Source organism: Carcharhinus amblyrhynchos, unplaced genomic scaffold (assembly GCF_965287045.1).
Source record: "Carcharhinus amblyrhynchos unplaced genomic scaffold, sCarAmb.v2.hapA chromosome_189, whole genome shotgun sequence".
Classification (NCBI taxonomy): Eukaryota; Metazoa; Chordata; class Chondrichthyes; order Carcharhiniformes; family Carcharhinidae; genus Carcharhinus; species Carcharhinus amblyrhynchos.
The window spans coordinates 314845-333093 of NW_027649929.1; the positions used below are offsets into that span (position 1 = coordinate 314845).

General features: G+C 51.3%; 1 protein-coding gene across 1 annotated transcript; it reads right to left on the reverse strand.

Moving 5' to 3' along the window:
* Positions 1-1475: 1475 nt before the first annotated feature.
* Positions 1476-17202, reverse strand: LOC145338823 (high affinity immunoglobulin epsilon receptor subunit gamma-like). The gene is made up of 7 exons (XM_080183234.1): positions 17147-17202; positions 14321-14400; positions 7824-7915; positions 6547-6597; positions 3295-3369; positions 2914-2934; positions 1476-2427 (listed from the first exon to the last, which is right to left on the reverse strand). Exons 1-7 carry the CDS (start codon positions 17200-17202, stop codon positions 2359-2361), a joined length of 444 nt encoding a protein of 147 aa, XP_080039360.1. The 3' UTR covers positions 1476-2358.
* Positions 17203-18249: the final 1047 nt, after the last annotated feature.

An 18249-nucleotide genomic window follows, 5' to 3' on the forward strand; every position in this document is an offset into this window, starting at 1 on the left:
TTCTGGACCAGGCTACTTGGGGCTGTAGTTCCAGTTTCTTTTTACCAGCAAATAAACCTCGGCCTCAGACTCTGGGTTCAACAGAACAGTCTGCAACTCAGACTGTGGGTTAGACTACACAGCCTGGGTCTCAGGCTCCAGGTTTGACCGCACAGCTTGGGCCTCAGGCTCCAGGTTAGACTGCACAGCTTGGGCCTCAGGCTTCCAGGTTTGACAGCACAGCCTAAGGCTCAGGTTCCAGGTTAGACTACATGGCTTGAGCCCCAGGCTCTGGGTTTGATGGCACAGCCTGGGCTTCAGGCTGTGGGTTAGATGGCACAGCCTGGGCCTCAGGCTCTGGGTTTGATGACACAGCCTAGGCCTTTGGCTCCGGGTTTGATAGCACGGCCTGGGCCTCAGGCTCTGGGTTTAACTGCACGGTCTGGTCCTCAGGCTCCATGTTTGACGGCATGGTCTGAGCCCCAGGTTTGACAGCACAGCCTGGGCCTCAGGCTTTGGGTTTGATGGCACAGCCTGGGTCTCAGGCTCTGGGTTTGATGGCACAGCCTGGGTCTCAGGCTCTGGGTTTGACAGCACAGCCTGGGCCTCAGGCTCCGGGTTTGACGGCACAGCCTGGGCCTCAGGCTCCGGGTTTGACAGCACAGCCTGGGCCTCAGGCTCTGGGTTTGACAGCACAGCCTGGGCCTCAGGCTCTGGGTTTGACAGCACAGCTTGGGCCTCAGGCCCTGGGTTTGATAGCACAGCTTGGGCCTCAGGCTCTGGGTTTGACTGCAGAGAGCAGTGGAGGTTCTTGGTAGTAATTGAATACATTCAAGCCGGAATTTTACCAATAAGGGAGTTGAGGTTTTTTGCAGTGGTGGAGCGGTGGGGGATGAGAAGGCTTGGAGGGGTGGGGTAGAGGGGAGTGGGGGTGTGGGGCAATGGAGGTGGGGGGGGGTGTCGAGGTGTTGGGGGGCAGGTCTGGAAAGTGGAGTTGAGGACTCAATCTTATCAGACTTGATCTTATAAGATCTTATTGATCTGATCTGATCTAGTCCTGGGTTCGATTCCCAGCTCGGGTCACTGTCTGTGTGGAGTTTGCACATTCTCCTCGTGTCTGCGTGGGTTTCCTCTGGGTGCTCCGGTTTCCTCCCACAGTCCAAAGATGTGCGGGTTAAGTTGATTGATTGGCCGTGCTAAGAAATTGCCCCTTAGTGTCCAGGGATGTGTAGGTCAGAGGGATTAGTGGGTGTAATGTGTCGGGATAGGGGGGTAGGGCCTGGGTGGGATTGTGTTCGGTGCAGACTCGATGGGCCGAAGGGCCTTTTTCTGCACTGTAGGGTTTCTATGATTCTATTGCATGGTGGAGCAGGATTATGGGTCTGTGCGGCCTACTCCAGCCCCTGTATTTTGTGTACTTAAGTCTGGGGCTTCACTTCCACAAACCAGGCCGCACAGTGAACTCATGTGACCAAGAAATCTCTTTAACCATAGGCTCCTCTTCAATTCAGTTTATTGCAAAATTAGAATTCATGATCCAATCACAAACAAGTAAGGGAGACAGAAGTTTATTGAGCAGCAAGCTGTTTGACTGGGTGAGCCTCGCAGCCTGTGGCATTTCATCACCTTCCTGTACATCTTCTGTCCCCAATCGCTAACCCCCCCCCAAATGCCCCTCACTGACTCCCCCCGCCTCCCATCCCAATACAGCTTCCTCATACAAAGGCACTCAACAGCATCTGAAAAGCATTTTAACACAAAGTAATGCAATTGTCTCGAGAAGTGAATGGCCTCCTCCTGTTCCTGAGTAACAGGTTCCAGAGGGGCTGAATGGCCTCCCCCTGTTCCCATGTAACAGGTTCCAGAGGGGCTGAATGGCCTCCTCCTGTTCCCATGTAACAGGTTCTAGAGGGGCTGAATGGCCTCCTCCTGTTCCCATGTAACAGGTTCTAGAGGGGCTGAATGGCCTCCTCCTGTTCCCGTGTAACAGGTTCCAGAGGGGCTGAATGGCCTCCCCCTGTTCCTGAGTAACAGGTTCCAGAGGGGCTGAATGGCCTCCCCCTGTTCCCGTGTAACAGGTTCCAGAGGGGCTGAATGGCCTCCTCCTGTTCCTGAGTAACAGGTTCCAGAGGGGCTGAATGGCCTCCTCCTGTTCTCGGAGAGAGAGGGGCCTGACTCTCGAAGGTGGTTTTTACATTTGACTGGGATCACATATTCAAAGCGCAGCTGGATTGCTGAAAGATAGATACATATAGATTGGTGAAGCATTGCCAATGTTAGCCTGACCACAGAGTGGCTGGCTCTGACTCACTCCCTCCTGGCCCCCCGACACTCCACTTCCCAACACTGAGAGGGAGGAGCCGGGGGCAGATCAGCAGCTCACTCCGGCTTGTGAAACTTCTGAGGCTGCAGAGACTCGTAGGTATCAAGCTGCCTTCCTTCCAAACCCTGCGACAGATGGGAGGAGAGAGAGATAGGTTAGAGATAATGTTTCACAGAGAGACAGAGACAGAGAGGCAGAGAGACAGGCAGGTTAGAGGTAATGTTTTAGACAGAGACAGAGACCGAAACAGAGAGAAAAAGAGACAGAGAAAGACAGAGACAGGCAGGTTAGAGGTAATGTTTTATAGAGAGACAGAGACAGAGAGACAGGCAGGTTAGAGGTAATGTTTTATAGAGAGACAGAGACAGAGACCGAAACAGAGAGAGAGAGAGACAGACATAGGGAGAGAGAGAGAGGGAGAGGCAGACAGACAGACAGGTTAGAGATAAAGTTTTACAGAAGGATAGAGACAGAGAGAGAGAGAAGGACAGAGAGAGGGACAGACGGACAGAGAGAGAGAGAGAGGCAGGTTAGAGATAATGTTACACAAAGTGACAGAGAGAGGGGCAAAGAGAGAGGGAGAGAGAGAGAGAGAGAGTGAATGGTCTCACCGTGTAGATTCCTTCTTCTTTCTGTACGAGGGAGGAAAGGAGAAAACAGATTAAACTTTGGTAAATGCCACCAACACATCTCACACATTCCAATCAATCTATTGATTGAGTGGCCAGAGTTCATTCAGTAACTGCGGAAAGTGAAATCTCCCTCTTCGATATCCCCATCAAACACTCCCAGGATACATACAGCACGGGGTTAGATACAGAGTAAATCTCCCTCTTCGATATCCCCATCAAACACTCCCAGGACAGATACAGCACAGGGTTAGATACAGAGTAAATCTCCCTCTACACTGTTCCCATCAAACACAGAAAGCAGATCTAAAACTATTCTGAGAGTTTTGAGAAAGTAAGGATGGAATTTAAATTACTACTCACCGGCATTTCCTTCCGAGATTCCCCTTTTCCTCTGTTCAGTCCAAGATAAACATCTTTCTGATTGGCTCGTATTTCCTGTCAAATAAACAACTCAGAGATATTAACCCTCTCACCCACCTCTCCCCCATTGACACACACCGGGCAGTCTGTTCCCCTATCGGAGGGGGGATTAACCCTCTCACCCACCTCTCCCCCATTGACACACACCGGGCAGTCTGTTCCCCTATCGGAGGGGGGATTAACCCTCTCACCCACCTCTCCCCCATTGACACACACCGGGCAGTCTGTTCCCCTATCGGAGGGGGGATTAACCCTTTCACCCACCTCTCCCCCATTGACACACACCGGGCAGTCTGTTCCCCTATCGGAGGGGGGATTAACCCTCTCACCCACCTCTCCCCCATTGACACACACCGGGCAGTCTGTTCCCCTATCGGAGGGGGGATTAACCCTCTCACCCACCTCTCCCCCATTGACACACACCGGGCAGTCTGTTCCCCTATCGGAGGGGGGATTAACCCTCTCACCCACCTCTCCCCCATTGACACACACCGGGCAGTCTGTTCCCCTATCGGAGGGGGGATTAACCCTCTCACCCACCTCTCCCCCATTGACACACACCGGGCAGTCTGTTCCCCTATCGGAGGGGGGATTAACCCTCTCACCCACCTCTCCCCCATTGACACACACCGGGCAGCCTGTTCCCCTATCGGAGGGGGGATTAACCCTCTCACCCACCTCTCCCCATTGACACACACCGGGCAGCCTGTTCCCCTATCGGAGGGGGGATTAACCCTCTCACCCACCTCTCCCCCATTGACACACACCGGGCAGTCTGTTCCCCTATCGGAGGGGGATTAACCCTCTCACCCACCTCTCCCCCATTGACACACACCGGGCAGTCTGTTCCCCTATCGGAGGGGGGATTAACCCTCTCACCCACCTCTCCCCATTGACACACACCGGGCAGTCTGTTCCCCTATCGGAGGGGGATTAACCCTCTCACCCACCTCTCCCCCAGTTTCAGGTTGAGGTCTATAGAGAGGTACAGCAGTTTTCAGGGATTAGGACAGACAGCAGGAGTTCTGTCTGCTGTTCCTGGAGAGCAGTGAAGATGAAGTGGAGATTTAATCAAGTTGTCTAACATCATAAATGTAGTAAAGCTCGCTGTTTCCAGTGACAGGAGGGTCAGCGCCCAGAGAGATCGCAGAGAATCGATTAAAGAACCAGAGGGAAGGGTGAGGAGAAATGACTTTAACCCGAGCTGCAATTGTAACAATACATTCTGCAATCTCCCCTATCCTCCTCTATGTACAGTAGGCTTTGTCTGTGCAAACAACAATACTTTTCACTGTAAACTAATACACGTGACAATAATAAATCAAATATTTTTACACGGTAAGTGATGGTGGAGTCGTTGAAGGAGATACAAAAGTGGAACTTTCAGAGGCAATGAGACAAATACTTGAAGTGGATCAGTGGCTGGGATATTTGAAAGAGTGCAGGGTGGAATTAATTCAATAAATGGATAGTTGTATGATGTTGCATTGTAAGAAAGGCATGGTTTTGAATTGAATAGAAGAATGTTTGTAAGTGAATTGTGTCGAGTGACGCTGAATATGAGTTTTCTTAAAAAGATTTCACCTGTAAATTGTGTGTAAATTGTATTGGAATGGAGCGGAGTGAGATTGTATTGGAATGGAGCGGAGTGAGGATTGTATTGGGATGGAACGGAGTGAGGATTGTATTGGGATGGAGCGGAGTGAGGATTGTATTGGAATGGAGCAGAGTGAGGATTGTATTGGAAGTGAGCGGAGTGAGGATTGTATTGGAATGGAGTGGAGTGAGGATTGTATTGGAATGGAGTGGAGTGAGGATTGTATTGGAAGTGAGCGGAGTGAGGATTGTATTGGAAGTGAGCGGAGTGAGGATTGTATTGGAATGGAGCGGAGTGAGGATTGTATTGGAAGTGAGCGGAGTGAGGATTGTATTGGAATGGAGCGGAGTGAGGATTGTATTGGAAGTGAGCGGAGTGAGGATTGTATTGGAATGGAGCGGAGTGAGGATTGTATTGGAATGGAGCGGAGTGAGGATTGTATTGGAATGGAGCGGAGTGAGGATTGTATTGGAATGGAGTGGAGTGAGGATTGTATTGGAATGGAGTGGAGTGAGGATTGTATTGGAATGGAGTGGAGTGAGGATTGTATTGGAAGTGAGCGGAGTGAGGATTGTATTGGAATGGAGTGGAGTGAGGATTGTATTGGAGTGGAGTGAGGATTGTATTGGAATGGAGTGAGGATTGTATTGGAATGGAGCGGAGTGAGGATTGTATTGGAATGGAGCGGAGTGAGGATTGTATTGGAAGTGAGCAGAGTGAGGATTGTATTGGAAGTGAGCAGAGTGAGGATTGTATTGGAATGGAGTGGAGTGAGGATTGTATTGGACGTGAGCAGAGTGAGGATTGTATTGGAAGTGAGCAGAGTGAGGATTGTATTGGAATGGAGCGGAGTGAGGATTGTATTGGAAGTGAGCAGAGTGAGGATTGTATTGGAAGTGAGCAGAGTGAGGATTGTATTGGAAGTGAGCGGAGTGAGGATTGTATTGGAATGGAGTGGAGTAAGGATTGTATTGGAATGGAGTGGAGTGAGGATTGTATTGGAAGTGAGCAGAGTGAGGATTGTATTGGAAGTGAGCAGAGTGAGGATTGTATTGGAATGGAGCGGAGTGAGGATTGTATTGGAAGTGAGCAGAGTGAGGATTGTATTGGAAGTGAGCAGAGTGAGGATTGTATTGGAAGTGAGCGGAGTGAGGATTGTATTGGAAGTGAGCGGGGTGAGGATTGTATTGGAATGGAGTGGAGTGAGGATTGTATTGGAAGTGAGCGGAGTGAGGATTGTATTGGAAGTGAGCGGGGTGAGGATTGTATTGGAATGGAGTGGAGTGAGGATTGTGTTGGAATGGAGCGGAGTGAGGGTTGTATTGGAATGGAGCAGAGTGAGGATTGTATTGGAAGTGAGCGGGGTGAGGATTGTATTGGGATGGAGCGGAGTGAGGATTGTATTTGAATGGAGTGGAGTGAGGGTTGTATTGGAATGGAGCAGAGTGAGGATTGTATTGGAAGTGAGCAGGGTGGTATTATTGCTGCCACTGATCTTCTCTCCTGTGTAATGCTACTGTTCCTGGTTCATTTGGTCACTGAGAAAGCTGCCCCCCCCCCAACCCCCAACCCCCCATTGCCTCTAATTTCTTTACCTCATATTCCGAGCCCTGAGCAGTTGCGTTTGCCTTCTTGTTCATCTGGATCTGAGTGAATAGGAGAAGAGAATCAATTCACCCTTCTGTGTGAGGCCCAGACTTTGCCTCCTCCGCCATCATTTCCTCTACTGCTTTCTGAAAGACAAGCGATTCCTCCCCACGTCCTCCATTTATCAAACTGAGTATCGGCAGCCAACCTTTGACCTAAAGTTATGGAGATTCCTCACTCCCAAATACTGGAACTCATCTATTGAAACCTACCAATGTTAACCCAGCTCCCCCACTCTATCACTCAGTAACCCCTCTCCCCCAGCATCCTGTGTTACTGACTGTATCTCTACTGATGTAACCCAGCTCCCCCACTCTATCACTCAGTAACCCCTCTCCCCCAGCATCCTGTGTTACTGACTGTATCTCTACTGATGTAACCCAGCTCCCTCACACTGTCACTCAGTAACCCCTGTCCCCAGTACCCTGTATCACTGACTGTATCTCTACTGATGTTAATCCATCTCCCTCACACTGTCACTCAGTAACCCCTCTCCCCCAGCACCCTGTGTTACTGACTGTGTCTCTACTGATGTTAATCCAGCTCCCTCACACTGTCACTCAGTAACCCCTCTCCCCCAGCTCCCTGTGCTACTGACTGTGTCTCTACTGATGTTAATCCAGCTCCCTCACACTGTCACTCAGTAACCCCTCTCCCCCAGCTCCCTGTGCTACTGACTGTGTCTCTACTGATGTTAATCCAGCTCCCTCACACTGTCACTCAGTAACCCCTCTCCCCCAGCACCCTGTATCACTGACTGTATCTCTACTGATGTTAATCCAGCTCCCTCGCACTGTCACTCAGTAACCCCTCTCCCCCAGCTCCCTGTGCTACTGACTGTGTCTCTACTGATGTTAATCCAGCTCCCTCACACTGTCACTCAGTAACCCCTCTCCCCCAGCACCCTGTGTTACTGTCTGTATCTCTACTGATGTTAACCCAGCTCCCTCACACTGTCACTCAGTAACCCCTCTAGCCCAGCACCCTGTGTTACTGACTGTATCTCTACTGATGTTAATCCAGCTCCCTCACACTGTCACTCAGTAACCCCTCTCCCCCAGCACCCTGTGTTACTGACTGTATCTCTACTGATGTTAATCCAGCTCCCTCACACTGTCACTCAGTAACCCCTCTCCCCCAGCACCCTGTGTTACTGTCTGTATCTCTACTGATGTTAATCCAACTCCCTCACACTGTCACTCATCCATGCCCTGTTTAAACTTACCTTCAGACGGCAATAGAGGGCAGTTAACACAATCCCATAGACAAAGAGGACAGCATCCAACACGTAACAGATCTCGGGTGGCTGCAGTGCCTCTGTGTAAAAGGAGAGGGGAGATATTCAGACAAGTTCCACTGTCAGAGCTCATAATACTGATCCCCCCCCTCACACTTCACCTCTCCGCCCAACCACAGGATAGAGCACCCAGCACCGACCCCCTCCCGGGACACAGCACCCAGCACGGACCCCCTCCCGGGACACAGCACCCAGCACCGACCCCCCTCCCAGGACACAGCACCCAGCACTGACTCCCTCCCGGGACACAGCACCCAGCACCGACCCCTCTACCGGGACACAGCACCCAGCATTGACCCCCTCCCGGGACACAGCACCCAGCACCGACCCCCTCCCGGGACACAGCACCCAGCACCGACCCCCTCCCGGGACACAGCACCCAGCACCGACCCCCTCCCGGGACACAGCACCCAGCACCGACCCCCTCCCGGGACACAGCACCCAGCACCGACCCCCTCCCGGGACACAGCACCAAGCACCGACCCCCTCCCGGGACACAGCACCCAGCACCGACCCCCTCCCGGGACACAGCACCCAGCACCGACCCCCTCCCGGGACACAGCACCCAGCACCGACCCCCTCCCGGGACACAGCACCCAGCATTGACCCCCTCCCGGGACACAGCACCCAGCACTGACCCCCTCCCGGGACACAGCACCCAGCACTGACCCCCTCCCAGGACACAGCACCCAGCACTGACCCCTTCCCGGGACACAGCACCCAGCACTGACCCCCTCCCGGGACACAGCACCCAGCACTGACCCCCTCCCAGGACACAGCACCCAGCACTGACCCCCTCCCAGGACACAGCACCCAGCACTGACCCCCTCCCAGGACACAGCACCCAGCACTGACCCCCTCCCAGGACACAGCACCCAGCACCGACCCCCTCCCGGGACACAGCACCCAGCACCGACCCCCTCCCGGGACACAGCACCCAGCACCGACTCCCTCCCGGGACACAGCACCCAGCACCGACCCCCTCCCGGGACACAGCACCCAGCATTGACCCCCTCCCGGGACACAGCACCCAGCACTGACCCCCTCCCAGGACACAGCACCCAGCACTGACCCCCTCCCAGGACACAGCACCCAGCACTGACCCCTTCCCGGGACACAGCACCCAGCACTGACCCCCTCCCGGGACACAGCACCCAGCACTGACCCCCTCCCAGGACACAGCACCCAGCACTGACCCCCTCCCAGGACACAGCACCCAGCACTGACCCCCTCCCAGGACACAGCACCCAGCACTGACCCCCTCCCAGGACACAGCACCCAGCACCAATCCTCTCCCGGGACACAGCACCCAGCACCGACCCCCTCCCGGGACACAGCACCCAGCACCGACCCCTCTACCGGGACACAGCACCCAGCATTGACCCCCTCCCGGGACACAGCACCCAGCACTGACCCCCTCCCAGGACACAGCACCCAGCACTGACCCCCTCCCGGGACACAGCACCCAGCACCGACCCCCCTCCCAGGACATAGCACCCTGCACTGACCCCCTCCCGGGACACAGCACCCAGCACCGACCCCTCTACCGGGACACAGCACCCAGCACCGACCCCCCTCCCGGGACACAGCACCCAGCACTGACCCCCTCCCAGGACACAGCACCCAGCACTGACCCCCTCCCAGGACACAGCACCCAGCACTGACCCCCTCCCAGGACACAGCACCCAGCACTGACCCCCTCCCGGGACACAGCACCCAGCACTGACCCCATTCAGGACACAGCACCCAGCACTGACCCTCTCCCAGGATGTGGATGTGCCGGCGTTGGACTGGGGTAAACACAGTAAAAAGTCTGACAACGCCAGGTTTTAGTCCAACCGATTTATTTGATAGTAAACTCACAAGCTTGTGTTGTCACAAACCTCACAAACCTGGTGTTGTCAGACTTTTTACTGTGCCTCTCCCGGGACACAGCAGCCAGCATGACCTCCTACCCCCTCCCGGGTGAGAGCATCCAGCACTGAACCTCTTACCGGGATGTAGCCTCAGCACTGACCCCCACCCCCCTCCACACCCCACCCACCCAACTGCCCACCCCTCCCGGGACTGAACACCCAGTGCATTACAAATATAAAAGCAGATGCCGTAATCTGAAACAGCAAATTCCGGAACGGAGAATTACAGAGAGATGGTTAAAGGAGGGGCAGGACTGGCAGCTTAACATTCCCGGATATCCTTGTTTTAGACGGGACAGAAGAGGAAACAAAAGGGGTGGGGGAGTTACATTGCTGATTAGGGCGCACATCACTGCTGTATGAGGGAGGACACATTGGAGGGATCTCACAGTGAGACATTATGAGTGGAGCTCAGGAATAGGAAGGGTGAATTCACTATGTTGGGGGAGTGTATTATGAACCTCCCAACAGCCCGCAGGAAACAGAGGAACAGATGTGTAATCAGCTACTGGAAAGGTGTGAAAAAAGCAGGGTATTTGTGATATTCACCGGGACTCCCTGACAGCCAGGGGCTCTGGTAGAGAACGATTCGTTTAATGTGTCCAGGAGGGCTTTTGGATACAGTGAGTTGCCAATCCAACCAAGGAGGGGGTCATACCAGACTTGGTATTGGGGAATGAGCCAGGCCAGGAGATCGATGTTTCAGTGGGGGGGGCATTTTGGGCTTAGCAACTGTAATTCCATAAGATTCTGGGTAGTTATGGATAAGGATAAGAGTCGCTCTCAGTGAGGTTGCTTAACTGGGCAACGGCCAAATACATCCAAATTAAAACAGTAACTGGGGAATGTGGATTAGGAGCGGCTATTTGAGGACAAATCCATATCTGACACGTAGAAGGCTTTTAAAGGCCAGTTGATTGAAGTGCAGGATACGCATGTCCCTGCAAAAAATGAAGAATAGAAGTAACAGGATTCAGGAACCATGGACAACAAGGGAAATTGTAAACCCAGTCAAAAGGAAAAAGGAAGTAGACAATAAGTCTACGCAGCTAAAAACTGACAAAACCCCTGTGGAGTATAGAGGAAGTAGGAAGGAACTTAAACATGGAATTAGGGAGGCTAAAAGAAGCCATGAAATATCTTTATCACACAGGGTCAAGGAAAATCCCAAGGCTTTTTATGCATCTGTTAGGAGTGGGAGGGTAACAAGAGAAAGAGTAGGCCCTCTCAAGGACAAGGGAGGGAAGTTGTATGTGGACCCTCAGGAAGTGGGTGAGATCCTTCATGAATACTTTATATCAGTTTTCACCAAGGAGGAGGACATGACTGATGTTGAGGACACAGATAGGTGTGTAAATGCTCTAAATAATGTCAATATAGCAAAGGGGGAAGTATTGAGTATCCTAAATTGCATTAAGGTAGACAAGTCTTGCCCTATAATTTCCTGGATTATCCCTGCTTCCTTTCTTAAAAAAGGGAGCTACATTGGCTATTTCCCATTCCTCTGAAACTTTGCCTGTGGTCAAAGAGGATGTAAGGATATTTGTTAAGGCCCCAGCTAATTCTTCCCTTGCCTCCCACCCAGCTCCAGGGACTTGTTTACCTTAATGGCTCCACATACAACTCCCCTCCCTTTCCAGAAATTTGATTTTATTATTGTCACATGTATTAACTTATAGTGAAAAGTATTGTTTCTTGTGCGCTATACAGACAAAACATACCGTTCATAGAGCAGGAAACAAAAGAGAGTGCAGAATGTAGTGTCACAGTCATAACTAGGGTGTAGAGAAAGATCAACTTAATGCAAGGTAAGTCCGTTGTAAAGTCTGAAAGCAGCAGGGAAGAAGCAGTTCTTGGTTGGCACGTGACCAGGGTATATGGGGTGTCAGGGAGGGGTAGTACCTCTGGTGGGGGAACATGTCACATCCTTTCAGGACGGTTTGTCCACCCTTTGTCCCCACCTGGCACTCAGCTCTCATCTGTAGCTCCGCTGTTTGTATGTGACAGCAGCCACACCCCGGGCAATGGCTTCAACAAGCCGGCTAAACCAGGTGAGGGTAGCCGATGGGTCTCAACCCTCGGTAAGATAGGGAAATGTCTATCCCAGCATGTGAAGACAGAGTCCGGCAGATTGAGCAGAAGAGACCAATGGAAGGTTCAATGGTCAAGAAAGCGGCCTCTGCAAGCGTCGTGGAACGCGAAGAGCAGAACAAGACACAGGAGACGTCCTGGTCATCCACTGCGCCTGGTCCCACCTCCAACCGTCTTGACTCTTGTCTTGCCACTGGATCTAGATGGGAATTGGGAAGAGAGGGTGAGGCTGATGCTGCGCAACTCTCCCTCACTTTAATCCAAATCAAGCACTAATCTCGACACCACCATCGTCACCGTCAGTGTCCTGTTCAACCCTGAAATCCTGTGGCGATGGGCGAGCGATGAAGCAGCCGGTGTGGATACGCTGGGAGCTGTAGTCACGGACCAGCACGCAGGCGGCTCTGGTCTAATGGTCGCTTTCCGCTGACCGAAGCAGCAGTGGAACTCGGGGTCTACCTGGGCGACTGAGCAGTCCTCTTCAGGAACGCGCTGCTCACCTCCGTAGAATAAGGAAGGGGATGGAAAAGGTGTCCTAAACATTGCCTGCTTCACTACACCCTGGCCAGTTTACTGCGGCTGGCAGGGACCCCATCTTGCAGTCGAACAAACAAAACACAAGGTGACACCACTCACCATTGGCACTTGGAATGTGCGTATTCTTTTGGACAACCCTACAGCAGACAGATCAGAGAGAAGAACAGCCTTAGTTGCCAGAGAGCTTGCAAGATACAACATTGACATTGCAGCCCTGAGTGAAACTCGTCTTGCTGATGTAGGTCAGTTGACTGAAGCTGGAGGTGGATACACTTTTTTCTGGAGCGATCGCGGTAGCGTTGAGCGTCGTGATACTGGAGTTGGTTTTGCCGTCAGGAGCCACCTTGTTTGGAAACTTGATAGTCTACCCAAGGGTGTGAACGACCGACTTATTAGATTACAGCTTCCGCTACAGAACTGAAGTCAAGCCACCCTGATCAGCGCCTATGCCTCCACAGTGAACAACCCGGATGGGATGAAAGACACGTTCTACGAAGAACTAGACGCCCTACTATCAGTAGTGAGGAGTACCGGCAAGCTGATCTTGCTCGGCAATTTCAATGCAAGAGTAGGGTGTGACTCTGCAATCTGGCAGGGAGTCATTGGGAGGCATGGAGTGGGCAAGTGTAACAGTAACGGCCTACTCTTACTGAAGACCTGTACAGCACACAACCTCCTCATCACTAACACAACCTTCTGTCTGCCTACCCACAACAAGACCTCCTGATGCACCCCCGCTTTAAGCATTGGCATCTTATTGACAATGTCAATGTCAGGAGAAAAGACAGGCAGGATGTCAGAGTTACCAAGGCCATGCGTGGTGCTGACTGCTGGACAAATCACAGGATCATCGTCTCCAATATGAGGCTCTTCATCAGACCCAAGAGGCGACCACAAGGAAGCAAGGTTATGAAAAGAATTAATGCGGCCAAGCTAAAGAACCCCAGCAAGCTTGCTGACATACACCTCGCAGGCAGCACTGAGGACGACTGGGAACGCTTCAGTGATGCTATCCATACAGCTGCGCTGAAGATGCTCGGGCTCTCCACCCACAAGCAGCATGATTGGTTCGATGAGAATGATGAGGAGATACAGGCTCTGCTTGTTGAAAAGCACTGTCTTCATCGGGCCTGTCAGAACGACCCATCTTCAGCTGGCAAGAAAAATGCTTTCACCAGTGCTCACAAGACAGTCCAGAATAAACTGTGTAAAATGCAGAATGCTTGGCTGAGCGCCAAGGCAGATGAAATACAGGGATACGCTGACAGAAATGACTTGAAACGGTTCTATGAAGCCCTCAACACTCTCTACGGACCTCAATCTCTCGGGATTTCCCCCCTCCTGAGTACAGATGGTACAACTCATTACAGAGAAGGCTCAGATCCTGCAGAGATGGGCTGAACACTTTGAAGCCATCCTCAACCGACCGTCATCTGTTAACGATGAGGCAATAGAACAGGATTCCCCAGGCTGATATCAACAGCACCATGGATGACCCACCAGTAGTAGCTGAAGTCACGAAAGCTGTCAGCCAGCTATCCAGTGGCAGAGCCCTGGGGCAGATGCTATACCCGCAGAGATCTATAAAGCTGCTGGTCCTGCACTTATCGAGAAGCTCACCGAGTTGTTCCAGTCCTTTTGGAAGCAAGGATCTATTCCTCAGGAACTTAAAGATGCTTCCATCGTACACCTCTACAAGAGGAAGGACAATCGGCAAGTATGCAATAACCACCGAGGAATCTCGCTGCTCTCCATCACAGGAAAAACCCTCGCAAGAGTCCTGCTAAATCATCTGGTCACTCATCTGGAGCTGGGCCTGCTTCCAGAGTCACAGTGTGGCTTCTGCAAAGGTCGTGGGACCACTGACATGATTTTTGCTGCGCGCCAACTTCAGGAGAAGTGTCAGGAGCAGAATCGCGAGCTCTACACAACCTTTGTTGACCTCGCGAAAGCCATCGACACTGTCAGCCGACAAAGCCTGTGGAGGATCATGTCAAAGTTCGGCTGCCCCCCCCCCCACCACCCCCCCCCCCCCCACCACCCCCCCCCCCCCCCCCCCCCCCCCCAAATTCACTCAAATGATATGCCAGTTCCATGATGGCCAGAGTACTGGATGGCGGAGAATCCTCTGAGGCATTCCCCGTCACCAATGGCATCAAACAGGGCTGTGTGCTCACACCCACACTGTTCAGCATGATGTTTACTGCCATGCTGAATGATGCCTTCCAGGACAGTGTTGCTGGAATCAGCCTCAAGTGCAGAGTGGATGGGAAGCTCTTCAACCTGAGAGAACTTCAAGCTATTACCAAAGTGAGAGACTGTTCTGAGAGATTTACTCTTTGCCGATGACTCTCCATTCACCTGACGAAGGGACAAACCCAAAAGCTCGTGAGTTTATTATCAAATAAATCGATTGGACTTAAACCTGGTGTTGTCAGACTTTTTACTGTGTTTACTCCAGTCCAACGCTGGTATATCCACATCATACTGGCTCAGAGCCAGAGATACAAGTCAGTACGGACAAATTTTCCACGGCTTGTGACAACTTTGGGCTCACCATCAACATTAAAAAGACCAAAGTCATGCACCAGCCTGCTCCTCATGCACTGTAAACAGAACCCATAATCACAATGAAAGGGCAGAAACTACAGGCAGTGGACCAGTTCACTTATCTTGGCAGCACCCTCTCCCAAGTAGTGACTATTGATACAGAAGTTAACTGCAGTATAGCAAAGGCAAGTTCTGCTTTTGGTAGGCTGCGCTCCACTATATGGGAACGTCGAGGAATCAGCCCAGCAACAAAACTGAAGGTCTACAGCGCCGTGGTACTCACTATCCTCCTGTGTGTCTGTGAAACGTGGACTGTGTATCAAAGGCATGCAAGATAGCTCAATCATTTCCACATGACTTGTCTTCGCAGAATATTACACATCCGTTGGCAAGACAAAGTACCAGACGCTGAAGCTCTCTCTAGAGCAAGTCTACCATCAGTCCACACACTGCTGATGAGAGCGCAGACCCGGTGGGCAGGTCATGTCATCCGTATGTCAGACGAGCGCATACCCAAGCAGTTCCTTTTTGGGGAACTCTCTGCTAGAAGACGCTCGCATGGAGGACAGAAGGAACGTTTCAAAGACACATTCAAGGCCTCCCTGAAGTCGCTTGACATTGACGCGACCACCTGAGAAACGCTGGCACAAAACCGCCCTACCTGGTACTGCCTCACTCACAAAGGCTGTCAAGCTCACGAAGCAAGGTATATTGCTGAAGCACAACTTAAGCGCGAGCTGCGCAAGTCCAGAGCCACAACTACACAACTACTACAGTGTGCAACAACTACAGTGTGCAACAACTACAGTGTCTACACAAGTCTGTCCAATATGTGCCAGGACATTCTGTGCCGGAATTGGCCTGATCAGTCATCTTCGGACACACCGCAACCAGCCTCAAAATGACTAATGGTGTTGAAGTCCTCATCGATGACGATGGATGAGCAACATGTGACCTCAGACTTTTGTCTTCTGGACAGAAGGTGAAAAAGAGAATGTCCAGGGTTCATGGGATCCTTAATTATGCTGGCTGCTTTGCTGAGGCAGCGGGAAGTGTAGACAGAGTCAATGGGTGGGAGGCTGGTTTGCGTGATTGGGATACATTCATGACCTATTGTATTTCCTTGCAGTCTTGGGCAGAGCAGGAGCCATACCAAGCTGTGATACAACCAGAAAGAATGCTTTCTATGGCGCATCTGTAAAAGTTGGTGAGAGTCGTAGCTGACATACCAAATTTCCTTAGTCTTCTGAGGAAGTAGAGGCATCGGTGGGCTTTCCCATTTTTGTCTCTTGCTATTACATTCTGTCTTGTGCTCTATTCCGTTCACTCTCTATACATCTATCTTTTTCTCTGTGCATGTCTCTCTCTCACTCCCCATGTCTCTCAGACTCTCCTTGCCTATATCTCTCTCAATCTTTCTGCCTCCCTTCCTGTCTCTGCCTTCATCTGTCTGTTTTTCACTCTTTGCCCCATCTCTTCTCTCGGTTTCTCTTTAGCATTATATTTCTCGCTCTCTCTGATTCTTTCTCTTCTGCTCTCGTTGTTTCACTGTCTTTCTCTCTTTGTCATGCTCCCTCTCTCTCTTTCTGCCTGTCCTCCTCGCTGTTGTGCTCTCTCTGGCTGTGCCTGTTTCTCTCTCTGTGTCTCTGTCGCTCTCTAGGGTGGCACAGTGATTTAGCATTGCTGCCTCACAGCACCAGGGACCTGGGTTCGATTTCTGGCTTGGGTCTGTGTGGAGTTTGCACATTCTCCTCTGGGCGCTCTGGTTTCCTCCCACAGTCTGAAAGGCGTGCTGGTTAGATGCATTGACCCAAACAGGTACTCGGGGAACTTCACAGTAACTTCATTGCAGTGTTAATGTAAACCTTATTTGTGACAAGTAAATAAACTAAATTTTCCTCTCTGTTGGTTTCGCTCTCTGTCTGTCTTTCTCACTGCCTGGCGTTAGTGATTTTATTTTCAGATACTGACACTTCTTGGACTGAAGGAGGAAATTTAACAAAGTTAACAAACACGTTGTGAAAAGCCACATGAAACTGCGTGTGACTGTGGCTGATCTATTATAGGCTCTGTCTCCTTTGCGAAATTAACTTTAACACCGAGGGTCGACTTGCCGATCCAATCGCTCCGACCCCGAGGGGACTGCTGTGGACCCACCTCCCATCCCTGAGGAGGCAGGAGTTCCTCGGGATCACGTCGGGGAGCACAGCCATCTTCAGCTACCTGATCAATGTCTTCCCTGCATCATAACGTCAGGAGGAAGTTCCAGAAATTCTGGACCAGATCCAGTTTCAAATGGGGAAATGAGAACTGGTCAGAACTAGTTTCCCAGTAGAAACTGCCCATTAATACTGCTAATGTTAGCAGTCATAATGATAGCAGGCGAGAAGTAATGCCAGTAATACTGCTGAAATGTCCAGTACTGGTCAAAACTAGTCATCTTCCAGTTTATCTGCAGTTCCTTTATAGTTTTTTTATATTTAACTTTTTTGTATTTATTTCTGATGCATTTATCTTTCACCCTTACTGCTGTTGCACTCAACTGATGTCAATAATTCACTCTTCCAGTGTGCATGCTCACTGATGACTGGACAATGTTCAGCGACATCCCCGATTCCTCAGATTCCGAAGCAGTCCATGTCCAAATGCAGCGAATATCTAGACTTGGGCTGACAAATGGCAAATAACACTCAAGTGCCAGGAAATGGGCATCCCTGGCAGGAGAAAAATCAAACGATTGCACCTTGACATTCAATGGTATTAGCACCACTGAATTCCCCCATCCTGGGGGTTACCACTGACCAGAAATTGAGTTGGAGTAGCCATGCAAATACCGGAGTGGGTCAAAGGCTGGGAACACAGCAGTGAGTAACTCACCTCCTGACTCTCCAAAGCCTGTCCACAAGGCACAAGTCAGGAGTGTGATGGAATACTCCCCACTTGCCTGGATGGAACCTCTCAAGAAGCTCAACACCATCCAGGGCAAAGCAGCTCCACTTGATTACAACCCCTTCCACAAGCATTCACTCCCTCCATCACTGACACCCAGTGACAGCCATGTGCACCATCTACAAGGTTTAAATATCAACAAGTATCAACAAAGAAGGACAAAGAAGTTGATAAAGAAGGGTAGGAGAAACTATGAAGCTGGGCTAGCGCTTAATATAAAAAAGGATAGTAAGAGTTTTTATAAATAGATAAAAAGGAAGAGGCTGACTAGGGTGAACGTTGGACCCTTAGAGGATGAGAGGGGGGACTTA